At 37.4% G+C, this 15,447-nt stretch overlaps 2 protein-coding genes across 5 annotated transcripts in view; one reads left to right on the top strand and one right to left on the bottom strand.

Annotated features, from left to right (window-relative positions):
- Positions 1-585: 585 nt before the first annotated feature.
- On the bottom strand, positions 586-14,055 carry LOC106083263 (uncharacterized). Of its 2 annotated transcripts, XM_059364040.1 has the most exons (8): positions 13,912-14,055; positions 13,109-13,835; positions 12,445-13,048; positions 9,798-9,921; positions 7,049-9,737; positions 3,794-4,407; positions 3,290-3,719; positions 586-864 (listed from the first exon to the last, which is right to left on the bottom strand). In XM_059364040.1, exons 1-7 carry the CDS (start codon positions 14,038-14,040, stop codon positions 3,291-3,293), a joined length of 5,316 nt encoding a protein of 1,771 aa, XP_059220023.1. In that variant the 5' UTR covers positions 14,041-14,055; the 3' UTR covers positions 586-864; position 3,290. The 2 variants fall into 2 exon arrangements, with proteins under 2 accessions (XP_059220023.1, XP_013101634.2); XM_013246180.2 differs by having other exon boundaries at positions 12,445-13,835.
- A 1,095-nt stretch (positions 14,056-15,150) lies between these two features.
- Positions 15,151-15,447, top strand: part of LOC131995026 (uncharacterized) — a 162,173-nt gene continuing 161,876 nt past the window's right edge. For all 3 annotated transcript variants that reach the window (XR_009397074.1, XM_059362586.1, XM_059362585.1), the window contains exon 1: positions 15,151-15,341. Coding sequence is in view for 2 of the 3 variants with exons in the window: in XM_059362586.1 (XP_059218569.1) it covers positions 15,318-15,341 (24 nt within the window). In the remaining variant the exon portion in view is untranslated. The remainder of the gene's footprint in view (positions 15,342-15,447) is intronic.

The raw sequence follows: 15,447 nt of genomic DNA, 5'->3' as shown, positions 1-15,447 counted from the left end.
AACAAAGTAAAGAGTCCGAATATTTTCTTTATATTGTATGTATTTTATTAAACAACATTCATGTTTTTGTTTATTGTTAAGTTTAACATTGTTAAGATAAATATAATATTTAAGAAATAATGATCGCATTTTTATACCAAAAATATTGTCTTCTCTAAAAAAAAATAAAAACACACAAAACTAAAAGCGATCATTGCTAGAGTAGTCCAGGAATGTAACACAATCAACAAATAAAATAATTTTTTTGTTTAATATAAAATTCAAAAAACCACCGTTTTTGTATCAAAGACTTTCTTGTACATGCATTTCTAAGATATAGTAAACAATTTAACGTTATAAAAATGTACAACAAAAACATTTAGAAGCAGTAACTGCGTCATAAAAATATATAGGAATGTCAGTATATGCAGGCAGAAATACTTATAGATCTAACAAATATAGGAAAATTGGGTCTTTTCTTTAGGAGAAACTATAAATAACTTTTAAGATATTAAATAACTGTCATTTAGCCCAGAAGGTGGCACTTATTTTCGTTTATATCCACGGTATTGTATTTAGTTAGAATGTCTATGGCTTACCTGAAATTTTCCAAATATGTAACGACGAAAAAATAAAATAAAACGCTTCATATGTAAGCCATATTGTTATCTTAATAATTTTCTGCTTGAAGAATCGTCATGTTGCCACTGTTGCCAACGCATAATGGTCCTATAGCATAGCAACGAAAGTCAAATAACGGAATTGCCAATACACTGCATTTTTGTCTTTAAAATATTTAACGGTACTTGGCTAAGCAAAGAAGAGATGTTGCCATATGATCAGATAAGAGACGTAAAATTATCATTAGAGCAGTTACAGGATTTGCTAAAAAGTGAAGTTGTAAGATTATTTTTAGTAAAATTGAAACTAAAATTTCGTTGTGTTGCAATTGTTTTTAAGTAATAACATATTAATAACGGTAGTGTTAGCAATAGTAAAAGGTAGCTCTACTAAAATGTTTATTTTTCGAACAATATAAAAGTGTGAGTGACGGGTTGATATGACTTTTGTTATGGTTAGTTAGAGACTTAGAAACCTTGTATCCGACAATCCTCATAAAAGTCAAATTATTTTCCATTAGTGCTCATGCCCCAACATAAGACAGGAAAAAACACACCAACGATATAATTTACGAGCGCGTAGACAAGACGTATCGAACGTCACCCCACGCAGGAGTTTAAAATCTTGCTGGGAGATACTATTGACAAAAAAGAAAGTTCGAATATTTTTGGATTAAATTTGAGGCTTATTAATTTCACCGTGGCAACCTGTCAAGGGATAACTATGAGCATCACAGAGTCTGTAAAAAATTAGAACTTTCTCCCGTTTGCGGATGGTTTACACAATATCTACACACCAACACCTGCTCAATCCCATGGCAGCCGGTTGTATGTACCGGATTGACCCGATGAATTCCTTCATCGGCAAGGGCTGCCGCTCAGGGTACCACACACTGCTACTACAACAACAAACATCTGTTGAAAAAGATATAGCCAATATATGCAGTAGCTGTGGAAATGCTATCGATGTCAACCATATAATAAATTCCTGCAAAGGTACAATATACCATAGGAAAGCTTTTCTAGACAATAGGTTAGGTTTTTCGAAGACCTAACCATAAAAACATTAGAACTATCTTAAATTTTATCTCACATAGGTATTAACACAATAATAAAAATTTTTTATATTCCATTATTTATAAAAACCAGCTATTTTTAAGATTTAACTGATGGCCACAGCAGCCAATGCTATTTCTGCCAAACTTATTGATCTTGTTGTTGTTGTTCCTGTAAGCTCTCTTCTCTCAGTACAATTCTCTCTGAAAATGTTGCCCTATTTTCATTAAATTTGGTATCGTTGCACAACAATATTCAGAGAATTTTACTACAAATATGGTAACCTTACATGAAAAAATGTATGTGTTTACAAAATTGCAGATGTTTTTATGTTAAAGGTAGGTATTAAGTTCGTGTTTCACAGTGAAAATTAATATTTTTTCACGAATACTTTTTGTAGATAATAGATTTTGAAGCATTCATTATGGCATTACCTCAGCTTACTCGTCCCATGCACCAGAAATTATACAGGTGCTGATTTTAAATCCCCCATCCACGCACATAGGCCAATAATACACTAGTTATCCCCTCGAAGTAATGAGAAATACCATCGAAAAATATATTTTGGAAACTCTTTGCTGCACGCATAATCCGTTGTCGTTTTTTTGTTGTATGTCAATTTTATGGCAACGAACATTTCGTTTGAGGTGCATACCGCCCTTAAAGCTGGGTATGCACCTCTTGCGAAATTTTCGTTTGCAGCCAAGACATTTATTTCGCCACTGAAAAATAGTTGTGTAGAATACAAGATGGCGACAAACATCGATTAATGATTTTGGCCGAATTATAAATATTTTTGGCTAACAAAGCACCCATGTACTAAAACTTATGGTTTTTATTTGCAAATATTTTAATTTCATGTTGCATGGAGTTATAAAAACATACATTTTCATTCTTAATTGCAAGAAAAAATTCTTCAATGTCTATTATGTCACCCTGTAACGCAAGAAAATTTAATTTGATCTGTTAACGGTGGTGTGAACAAAAATTTCGTGTAGGATACGTCAGAGCATTTCTTATGGTAATGAAAATTTCGCATACTCCGCTTAAAGGGTGGTTCTATATTCGTTTTTCACAGTAGAAACACACAAATTTTTCACGGTTACTTTTTTGAAACACTACAAAATTCTCAATGAAAACATCATACTTTTATGAAGATTTTTCTCATAAGTAATGAGTATGTCCTACAGAATGAAATCAGCAAGTTTTTTAGCTTCATAATCTATTATCTAAAAAAAGTGATAACGAAAAAATGTCGCAAAATACGAACATAGTACCAGACATAAGACGAAAATTAAGCCTGTTGTTTTTGTACCACATATTTGCATATGGAGGTAAGGATCATCGTCGAGCTCCCATAGTTGAGCAAATTCATTCAGATGGCCTCTGGTGCGTGATTTCCACTGTTGAACTACTCTTATTTTAGTTTATAAATGCAATTATTCTACATAAAATATAATCGTATACATTAGCAATAGTCTTATGTGCCAGAACCCTTAAATATAATAAAATAAAAAAAACAACTATCTGAAAAAGGTTCACATAAAAGTGTGTTGTGCAAAATCACTCTCGCAGAGTCCCGACAATACTTTTTTTTTAACATAAAAACGAAGTATTGCTTATATTAAACTTACATTATTCCGAACTTTGATCAGCTTTAACACCAGCATCACTCGTCTGCATTCGTACATCCTTAGAATGATCATTACCATGTACCGATGATAAACGGCTTTCACCGGAAAACAATTGTGTGCTAGAGGCATTCGATGGAGGTCTGCTTGAGGGCGTGGAATGTGTTTGGGCGGATAACATGGGCACTGGAGTGGAGGTTTTTTGACGATCCAAGGTATGCTGACCTGATTTACTGGTTGCTGCATTTGTGCGTGGTGTTAGCGAACCAATGAGAGAATACAAAAATTGACTACGCAAAGAATCATCGCTGGTCGAGGTTGAGTTGGAGGTTGAAGTTGAAAAGTTGGCATGTTTCAATAGCTCTCGTGTGAGAAAATCTCTTAAATTTAAAGGTCTTCCAATTTCATTAGAAATTTCCTCTAAGGAAGTGGACTAAAAATATAAAAGAAAAAGAAAAATTATTGCATTTTAAGCTCTCTCAACTTTATTGGCAAATGCTTTCCCACCTTTTGTAATTTTTCAGCTTTGGATTGTGAGTTTGTAGTTGAAGTAGTTGTACTACTCAGTGATTGATAAAGTTGCTTATTTTGCGGTATAAGATTTCTCTTTTTCCCATCCTCTGCTGTCGTCCACTGATGGACCATTCTTTTCAGATCAGTCTTCAGTATAGCTATGGTATTATCGGATGTTGAGAGTTTCTCTATGCCACTTTCTCCTTCCAACATTTCGCGATAAAACTCATTGCCGTCATCTAGATGAGCTGTAGACGAAAATATCTGTTTGGATTTTGTATAACGAAATGAGTTTCTTAAAATTTTGCGATTTTTCAGCTCTTTTTCTATGTCCAGTGAAGCCGATTCACTCTCTGTTATGTTTTCCAAACTTTCTGTATCCAATAATAACTGCTGATCATCATTGGGTGTTGAATTTGTTGTCTTCTTATCACTGCGCTGCTGTACGTACTCCCGAACATCTGGGAATTGTTTAGGTTTGAGACTATTTATGCGTAATTGATTTACAGATTCATCCAAATGATCTCCCTCATCGGTTATCTGTTCGTTTTTTGTTTGATTCGTGTAGCCATTAATGGAGGGAAATTCCTTATATTGCAAAGGGGTTTCTAGAAAAAGATAACAGTGTTGCCACCGTGAACAAAAATTCAAAAATTTAAAATGAAAATTGTTATGAAATTTTTATTCATCTTTTAACAAACCCTTCAAATTAGAAGATTAAAAAATATATATATATTTGAGGTCACCCTCACCCCACAAATGAATGCCACATATTTTTTCCCAAATGGTTTTTTTTTTTTATTGGAGTACCAAAATAGAATATGATCTTAAAGAAGACATATCTGAAAGCTCATTTGTCAACGATAGGTGTCGTATACATGAACATATGTTTAGTACCGTTAGTTTTAAATAATAGGCAAAAATAAAGCAATAGCCGTGTTCGGAAAATCAAAAATTAGTGCAAATTTGAAAAAAATTTTACTGGAAGTCGTTCGCGTACTTTATTTGCCAGCAGAAGAGAGCACTAGAGAGAGCAAATTTTGACAGCTAGAAAATAGAGAACCTTCTAATTTCTACTGGGACTTTTTTGCCAGCAGAAATTTGAAACTTTGAGCAGATATTTTGTAAAGGTCAGCTGTTTTATGAAAAGCAGCCGTTACATGAAAATACAAAAGCTAACGCCAAAATGGATCAAAAAATTATTAAACTTGTTTCAGTTTTATTTACTTTTAATGAAGATTCAAGGCAGCAGCTGGTGTTCAGGTATAGAAAACTCCCCAAATGAAGTGTTAATTTACCTCAAGTCGGTTGTTCTACATTAGAAGGTAAGTGCAAAATTTGCAAAATTTTTTGGAAAATCTTGAAAAATTAAAACATTATATCCTTCCAGACTCCAAGAAAATAGCAATGATCGGTTTCTTAAGTGTTTTGATGGAATCATCCTCATCAGAGAGCTACGATGAAACCAACACCGTTCCTTTGAATTTGTTAAGGAGGGAAGATGCTGCCATGGTATTTTGTGGGTCTGGCTGGGCAGTTAAAAGTTACGCACAGTGGGATTGGAAAAAATGAGTGCAAATTAGTCTGCTAATTGTGAACGGATACAGATATCTTCAATGTAAACACAGTGTCCGTAGCCGCCACATGACCAAATAGAAAGCTCCCTTAGCCTCACATCAGTGGTCGCAGCAATTTGTCTAGCCACAATATCCAGTAGCATTAGATGGTTAGTCCAAGGTTCCTTTGTCAGCACACCAAGTGCTGTCGACAAGGAACTGGAGTACGTTGTTTCTACTTTTGTGTACGGTGATGGTATTTAAAGCAGTTGCAGCCTTTGAAATGCATGCTGATGCTCGGCGAATGAAAATTATCCAACGGGAGGATCGGAAGGAGTAGGAGCTCATGCGTCTTGGCTACTGATGAAAGAAGACAGATCGGTCTGTACGAATTCCCCTTGCTCGTGTCCTTTCCAGGTTTCAGTAGAGGGATCACACTGCCCATCTTCCAAACATCGGGAACTATAATAGTGTTCAGACAGTTGTAAGGTACTCAACTCCAGGCAGATCCAGATTCTTCAGCATTGGTGTAGAGATTTCGTCTGGTGCCAGAGCCTCGCCACTTGGCGCCACGAATAAAATTCGTAGCTTTGTGCACTGTAAATTGCGATGGCTGTCCAGTGGCACGGAGATCACGGATACTACGAATGGCTCGCCTTGTTACCCTAGGGCCAAAAATAAAACGTTGACCTAAGAAAAATACCTCGCAAGTATCGCATTTTTATAAGCATTTTTTATTTAAAACAATTGTTTTTCTAAGCAAGCAAATAAAAAACCAACCCAAACAAAAATCAGCTGTTCTGCAAATTTTCAATGAAAGTCGTCGTGTACTTTTGCTTGCAAATTAAATGGATTTTACTCTCCTGCAAATTACTGGAAAAGTACGCGAACAGACCTATTACTGAAAGCTTATTTGTCAACGACAGGTGTCGTATACATGAACATATGGTTAGTACTGTTAGTTTAAAATATTGGGTTGCCCAAAAAGTAATTGCGGAAAATGTTAACCGGATAATTCTACTATAGTCCCCTGAATACACCAAAATCCAAAAATTAAAATAAACACCGGAAAACACAATTCAAGGAAAAAGTCGTAAGTTAAAGTAAACGCTTGCAATAGGCTTAAGAACTCAAATCAAGAGATTGGTTTATATGGGAGCTATATCAGGTTACATACCTATTTAGACCATATTTGTGCTGGTTATTGAGACTCTCAACAGATGTCATCATTCAAAATTTCAGACAAATCAGATAATAACTGCGACCTCTGGAGGCTCCAGAGAAGATCGTTTTATATGGGAGCTTTATCAGCTCATAGACCGATTTGGACTATACTAGTGGTGGTTGTTGAGACTCTTAACAGATGTCATCATTAAAAATTTCAAACAAATCCGATAGTAATTCCAACCTCTGGAAGCTCAACAAGTTAAATCGGGAGATCCGTTTATATGGGAGCTATATCAGGTTATACACCGATTTGGACCATACTCCATTATTTTCTATACTACAATTAAATATACGTCTGTGCAAAATTATTATTGTCCAACGAAAACACTAAGAGACAACACTGTGCGTCGTAGAAAAGGAAACGCTAAACTAAATTAAACCGCCCTACACTCATCGATATGAGGAAGGACTCCCATTTCCTTTAGAGTACGTTAGATGAATTTTATTAGATAAATGAAAAACTTACTCTTATCCTTTGTCTGACTCCTTTGCATTTCCTCTTTGAGTAGTGAAAAATCTGCTTGTAATTGCGAACTCTGTTCTGCATTAAGTTGTGTTATATCCAAATTCAAACGCTGAACATACTCCTCGAAAGTGGGAAACATAATAGGATAATGTGAGGGAATTTCTACAGCTGCCCCATTAGCATTAGTGCGTTCCTCCGATGAGTGTGCCACTGCCGTGTGTATACGAGAATTTCCTGGGGTATCCACCTCCAATATTGTAGAGAGCTCATGAACCAAATCATCTTCTTGAAATTGAGGACTGAAACGCTTCAGCGAAGGCGGTGGCCTCATTTTACGTTGTTGTGCATTACTTTGAGATTCTGTTGAGGTATGCGATATGGGATCCAAATCAAGCCGATTTTCTTGAGCAGTTATGGGACGGGACTCGGCAATGCCACTATCTTGGCTGGCGTTTATCTGACGATTCTTTTCCAAAGCTGATAATTTAGGGATTTGACGAACTATATCCTTAGCGGGGTGCGCAGATTTTTGATCAACTGTTGATGAGGCTGCTGCTGTTGCCTCCTCGTTGCTACTGGCCATACTTGATTCTGCCTCATTGGTAGTGCGACTTTTGCCATCTGGTAGTTCTAAATACTCAGTAGATTGTCTTCCATTATCGCTAACTGAACTGAGTGTCACCTCCAAGAGACGTTGTTTTTCCTGGCGCACACGATTTATAAGTTCTGTTAACTCGGCTATGCGATGAGTGCAGTTCTCAGTTAGTTGGGCATAGCGGGCTATTTGTGAATCTTGTTCAGATTTATCCAATTCCTGAGCTTTAAGTGCATCCACAGCTTTGTCTACCTTTTGGGTTTTTCGAATTTTGGACAAAAATTCAGGACTACTTTCAATTTCGATAACCGATTGGTTTTTGTTGTTGGAAATATTTGGAGAAAGGCTAGAAAGTAATTTTGAAGGATTTTGTGCTTGGCTCTCTTTGTTTCTACTTTGAGAAGTTTTTACCAACTCTCTTTGCTTATTGGCAGTATTTTTAACATCTTTCATTGTCTGAGGTTTATTGTCATTGCTGTTGCTTTGGTGATTCGCGGTGGATTTCTGCGCAGCAACTTTCTTTGTGGCTGGTGCCTCCTTTTGCTGCTTAAATCGCTTGCGCCATATCTCATCCAAAACTCTCATGCTATTCTCCAAAGTAGAGTTGTTACCAGATTTCAATGATTGTTCCAATTCTTTAATAAAACTACGATTCTCCTGCACAAAACTCTCCACACAGGCTAGGCGTTCTTCAGAAATCAACAAAGACTCACATGAACTGTTATTAGCCGAAGTATTAACAAGTGTCGAATTGGGTGTTTCAATATCGGAGGAGCTTACTCCCAATTTTTGTATAGCTTTACGTGACATGCCCAATAGGCGTTGTACATATTGAGCCACAAGGGGATTTAAAGGTGGCGCAGGTTTTTTAAATTGATGTCTAAGGCTATCATCTTCTGTTGAAGTTTGAGTATCATCTGTTAGCGGTTGACTATGTATCTTTTCATTTTTATCCATTAAAGTTCCCAATTGATTGGGAATCTGGGAAGGTAAACTCATATATGAAGTAGAATTAGAGTCATAAGAGTTTTGGCGCCCTAGAGCCGATTTGGTAGGTTTTTCCTTGCAAGCCATGGGTCTTTGGGTGGTCTTTTTCCTTGGGGTGCCCTTTGCTTGAGGACTTCTTATCAATGTCGCCAGCTGTGTGGGGTGCTTTTTGTGCAACGGCTTTCTTTTGTTCCTGGAGGGCATTTTAATGCATTTGGTTTCACCCTGTACCTTAATAACAATTTCCACTGGAGTTTCTATGGCAGTATATTCCACATTTTCCTTGTCTTCTTCCTCCTCGATCTCGCTAGGGTCTTCATTTTGACTACAGCTGGTAGGTTCTTCGGAGCCACTTTCTTTTTTTTGCCTTGATTCTGAACTCTTATTTTTGTGTTTTTGCAGTTTATAAAACTCTCGCACCTTCTCTTCCAGTATGGCTTCCTTCTGTTCCAAAACCTTTTCTCTTTCATCTAGCCGAGGAAGTTGATCATTTTTCTTGGCATGCTGTTTGCCTGCCGACTTTTTGTCATTTTTAATTTCTTTGCTTTCCTTGGGCTTTTGTTGCTGAACTATGTCCTCTATCATAATATTTTCTCTTTCTTGTCTATAATTCGTTATATCCTCTATGAGCTGTTGATAATTAGTCTCCTTCTCAGATGTCGAAGTTTTAGTTCTTCCAGCTTTCTGCTTATCTTGGGTGCTTTTCAACTCCTCCAGAAGAGCATTACGCAACTGATCTAAACGTTGCAGTAAATTTTGCAGACGCTTTTGTTTAAGACCATTGTCCTTTTCCGCTGTTTGTTCCAAATCCTTGCGCACTTGACGACTTTGATCGTCTACATAGCCCAACAAAATGGAGCAACAGCTATCGCTGCTAGCACCATCACTTACAAGTGCCTTACCGCTAGAGGTGGCAATGCCCACATTTATGCCATTGCCGAATTTTTTATCACAGTTTACCTCTTGAACTTTTTGTTGCCTTATGGTTTCGCTTTGCCCCAGTTCGGAACATGTAATGACGTTCGGTTGTTTAAGAATTTTTTCTATTGCTGTGTTCATTTTGCCCTCCATGCGTAGTTGTTTGTCCTGGAATATATGGGGATTTTCCTGCGAATGAAAAACAAATGTGATGAAGTTTTTGTCTTCATAGTTGGTTTTAAAAATTACGTTAGTTGGCACTTGGCGGGGATATTGTCGGGTGAGAGCTTCCAACTTCTCCGTCAGGTCATTGCAGTCTCTACGTATTCTTTCGCGCTCTAAGGCTTTTTGGCTTCTTTCTTCTGTTTGTTTGCTAGAAGGGATGACAAAATTATAAAAAGGTTTGAAACTTGATTTTTGCATTTGATTTTTTTTAAATAGTGGAATAACAACAGGAATGCTCCTCAAGGGACTTTTATTGATCTCAAGTAGTTAAATTGAAAAATTAATTTACACCAGGTTTTAAGAAACCTATCTCACATTATTTGACTTGAGCGCCATCTATGAACTCAGGAAGTCATATCAAAGAAGGGAGCATTACGATTACATTAACTTATTGATCAATGTAAACAATTTTTACATCGGGGTCCAGAGCTCAAATGCATACCACAATTCCAGTTTTTAGTGGATAGGGTAAAAACCGGAGCCTTTTAGAAGGTTTACCGGCACATCGATGAGCTCCAGAAGATTGATAGACAAATCCGTCTATATGAGGCTATACAAAGATATGACCCTAGAATGCCCATTTTCCGGATTCTGGGTAGACTGTGACACCGGGACAGGGGTTTTTAAGAGGTCGTAAGCATTAAGTGAGCAGCAAAAAAGATTGCCATGTACTAGAAGATTTGAAAATCTATAGCTTGTCTGGGTTAAGAGATTGATCCAATGTGTTCGAGTCCACAGATGTGGGAAAACTGCGAGGTATGCACGGCAACAGGCACTATGTTCCAGAAAAATCATTTTTCATCGACGAGTTCGATGTCATACACTGCAGAATCCGGGCTGGACAGAGGCATTGAGGCAAAGGTATTTGAGTCTTAGGAGTAAGAGCCCAGTCTGTAAGCTATTAGTCTGTACAAAGGGAATGTCGGGAGGGAAATGGGTTTGTTGGATAATGGGTGTGTTGGATGAAGGGAATGGTGGATTAAAGGGTGTGGGTTAATGCGGGTGTTGTGGTTGTAACCTCATATAAGCATTTGGAAGTAGCGATACTGGTCAAGCTCCAATGTATAAGCAAGCTCGTTCCAGTCCCTTTGGGAGCATGTCACCATCTGTGCATCGACATGGATGGTGGATAATGGAGGTGGTAATGGGTGTGATTTATAATGGAGGTGGTGAGTAATAGCCGTGGTAAATAATGGTGGTTGTGGAAAATGAAGGTGGTGGGTAATAGAGATGGTGGATAATGGAGGTGGTGGATAATGGAGTTGGTAGCTAATCGAGGTGATGGATAATGGATATGGTAGAACGGGGATGGTTGCCGTCGACCTGGTCGTTAGTAGTTTCATAATGATCGTGAATTTTGGAACGTAATCTGCGAGACTATCCTGTTCGAAAATTTTGGTTGTATTAATTTTCAGATTTCAGATTTTAGGCTGCAGGGTTGTCAGGGTGACACTAATCGCAATTTACAGGAAGATTTATTCGGTACAGGTGATCAAGAAGGTAAATTGGAGCACATAGGAACGCTTTACTAAGAGAAGAGCTGACATTCCCGGCATAGGATAACAATGACCACACGTTTTGGATTTCAAAGTTCCAATATGTGTGGTGTTCAACGTCATCACAAGAATGGTGGAAAATGAGAGTGGATGATAATAGGGGTGGTTGATAATCGGTGTGGTTAATTATGGGGATGGTGGGAAATGGGCGTGGCAAATAATGTTGATGATGGATAATGGGGTGGTGGATAATAGGGGTAGTGAATAACGGGGGTGGTGTATAATGGGGTTGGGGGATAATGCCCGTGGTGGATAATGGCCTTGGTTGTTGTTGTTGTTGCAGCCACATTGCATGTGGAGGTAGCGATTCCCCTCAAATTCCAAAGATGAGTGAGATAAGATGAGTTCGTTCCGGTCCGTTTGCGATGGGAACGTGATGGAGATTGGTTATTTAAATGCGCCAAAAAACTCGCATTGTCATATCGAGCATCACAGGAACTCAATATTTAAACATAAGCCGGTGCCGCTCGACCTATAACTGAGATTCTCTATTCGATACCGCTCCTTGTCATCATCATCCACCGCCGCCATCAATCAACAATAGAAACATATTGATTATTTTCTTTTCATTTAAATTAAATTACAAATCGATTTTAAAATATGTACCTTAGTTTTGAATGAATGTATCTGCATGCCCCCATTAACAAAATTTATTCAAACGCGATTCCTACGGTCCCTATCTACTATGTTGATCATATTAAACGTAGTTGTTCTTTAGTGTTTTTCTTACGATGTAAGATAACTTTAATTCAAAAAAATTAAGCCCAACACACCAAACAACAACAAAAATGTGAAGATACGAACTCTGCTAAAACTATATCAACCCTCATATTTTAATTATAGGCAATATCTATGCATGTATTGTATGTTCTGGTAACCTAACTTGACTTCTTAAAGTTTGCCACCATTCTTATATTACTAGCTACCATTTGGCACACTAACATCAGCACTTTTAATAGTAAACCATACCAGCCATACATTCATTGGTAGTATAAACACCTCATTAATGCTACAAATTGCGGTCACCTCAATGTGACATTGGCGTTATGTTACTATGGTAAAGTCTTCGTATGTATATGCTTAAAAATAAACTTTTAATGTTCACATGAACTTACTTCTTAGCCAGCATGTCCTGCTGCCTATCGTAGTGTAAACGATTTTCCACATTAGCTTGATCCATTGCAGAGGGCAAGACAGTTTCTCTTTGACGATTTGCTTTTGCATTTGTCTGTGATTGGGCCCCCTCGCGGGTGATTTTACTGTTGTAATCATAGAATTGTACACGACATGAATTGCTGCTAGAACTGGTGCCGCCACCCAAAGCTGTGTTATTGGCTGAAGCTGCCGATATTGACGTTGGCTGCGTATTACAACCCGCAATAGCTTTTGAAGATTTCGTAGAATTACTTGCCTTAGTCGGTGAACCGGGGGTTATGGTATTCTGCGAAATGGGACGAGATATTGGAGGTCTCTCTGCGCTGGATGATAGTGTTTGTAAGGCTACAAATTTTCTTGGAGATTTTTGAATAGCAGTTGCCTCAATTGTCGATCTTTTTGAAGGGGAGTTCTCTCTTATGAACGTTTTAGGGAGATCTCCTTGTTTTCTGACCAAATCCGATATGAGGGTAAATCTTTTCTCTTTCGTTGTCGTAGCTTTCGTCTGGTCACAGGTGTCCTGAACCTCGGCCTGGTAATCTCCTAAGTTGCTAGTCGTAGACGCTACTGATACAGTTTGTTTTTGAGTCTCTGTTGTAAATGGCTGATTGCGTTTCTTCTTACTTGGACTGACTCTAATTATGCGACTAAATTGGCGGTTATATTCAGCATGCTTGTCATTTATTTCTAAGGGTGCCGAAATCAATATAGAATCATCACTGCCCACTTCTACGTCCATATACACAGCTGGAGTCTTTTTGAGATTTTTTTCTGCCCGAATCATTGATGTCTGTGTGGCTATATTATTGCTGGTTGTTGTGGCACTCTTTGTTGGTGACATGCTACAACTAATAGACGAGGTCTCCTTTAAGGTTTCCTCATTACTGGTTTCTTCATCACTGTTTGTTGTCTCCGAATCGCTGGAAGAAAATGATGTGTATCTTTTTCTTTTGTGTGCTTCATCGGTGGTAAGCTTGCAATTCCCGCAACATTTGTCCTGACCCCCTGTGTTAGAACACACATGGATTTGGTTGCAAAATGTTTGGGTCGTCGGCATATTCTCTTTGTCATGTTTTCGGGCCAACATCTGTTTTCTGAATTCCTTGTATGTTTGTGGTTTGGATTTGTGTTTATCAGCCTGTGCTTTATTTTCCGCTTGGGCTGCCTTATGGGCCGAACCAACTTGGAAAATTGCTTCGCTATATTCCATTTTATTTTTTTGCAAAGCCTTTTGCCGCCATTGCTCAAACTCCTCGGCTTTGGTAGATTCATATTTTTGCTTAGCTTTAAGCTTGGATTCTTTAACATCATTACGTATTTTCTCGGCAATTTTTTTCGATTGTTCGCGTACCTTTCATGGACAAATTTGTATTGATTATTATAGTGGGCTGGCCTGTTTGGACAAGCAAGAGTATAGATAGACAAACCTGTAGCAAACGCTTTTTTCTTCTCTCCTCCTCTAATTCCTTCTTGGCCTTTTCGCGGTCCAGTAGCAGGGGATTTTTGGGACAACTCTTGGAAACAAATTTTCCATTGACGGTAATATTTAAGGACATTCTTTCTTGGCGGTGTCCTTTAATAAGTGATGGCTCAATTAAAATTTGAATGTTGTGGCATTTAAGAGTTACCAGCTGCTGCAGGATCTGCAATCAAGTTGCCAGATTGACCGTTTAACGTGAATAGTGTGTTAGGGGATGTTTACACGTATAACTAATATATGGGTGGTACTATGTTCGTTTTCCACCATTAAAAATCCAATTTCTCGCTACCTATAACCATATTTACACTTGGATCAAATGTAGATGGGTGACAAGATTTCGAAAATCTCGTGTTTTGCAACCAGGATTCCCCTGCATTTTCAGTGTGAGCAAATCTACTTATTGGGGGTAATTTTTTTAATTCTTGGCAGTATTCGGCATTGGGAATGTCAACTTGTTCTCTTTTTACGTTCATTCTTTGTTTGCGTTTTATCCTACTTGATGACATTTGCAATCGGCAGATTTGGCATCCTTAATGATGTTCATGGGGCCTATCCACTTTATGTTTTCGCGACATATCTTTCTATTAGTGAATCCTATATTTAACTAAATTCTATAACAAAACCTGTCCGTTTAAACCCCGTTTACAATGCTCTTTAAATCCAGATTTAATGACTCGATCATTTGTTTTCCCTTTATTAAATCAGCTGACGTGAATCTTAAATCCGGATATAATGAGCAGTGTAAACGGGGTTTTACACTGCGTTTTTTGGGGATTTAAGTGACATACACAAGTGTGCATGCTTATGAATGAATGTACATATCACACACAATTATATACAATTCTTGAAAACAGTTGCTTATTTTGGTACTTTTATCGATTATTCCGCCATGAAATCGGGTTTATTTGGGATTTAAAAATAAATTCTGCAAAAATGGGATTTATTTTTGTATAGTGAACCCCAAAAAAAACAGGATTTAACACTTAAATCTCGAAAACGCCATAAATCCGGATGTAGTGGCCAATGTAAACGTACTTTAAGCGGGTTTTGGAGATTATCTCAAAGCAAGTGTATTTTGGTTCTAGTTAAACGTGGTTGTATACTATTACGTGGCTACGTTACGTACGTCGGCATAACTAACTATAAGTTTATTGATGTTATATGCAAATGGCAACATTCCCGCCAGTCGGTTAGTAAGTGTATAACAAATTTAATTCATTTTATTGTGATTTTTGCAAATTGTGAACATTAGAATTGGTCTATTTTGAAAAAGACATTGGTTTGTCCAAACATTATGTTGTACCATGTGAGTTTTCCAAGTAAAATACATACAATGCAATAACCCCAAGAAAAATGAAAACTTCCTATTGGAACCTGGTAAGTTGCTTAATTTTTTTCTTTTTTATGAAATAAAAGTATACATTTCATATGTTTTAAAAGCTGTTTTATTTTTGTATATACTATAAATTTGTTTAATTTGCTT

The sequence above is a fragment of the Stomoxys calcitrans genome, chromosome 2, assembly GCF_963082655.1.
Source record: "Stomoxys calcitrans chromosome 2, idStoCalc2.1, whole genome shotgun sequence".
Taxonomy (NCBI): domain Eukaryota; kingdom Metazoa; phylum Arthropoda; class Insecta; order Diptera; family Muscidae; genus Stomoxys; species Stomoxys calcitrans.
The sequence above is the reverse complement of the archived record's forward strand: the minus strand, read 5'-3'. Positions and strand labels throughout refer to the sequence as shown.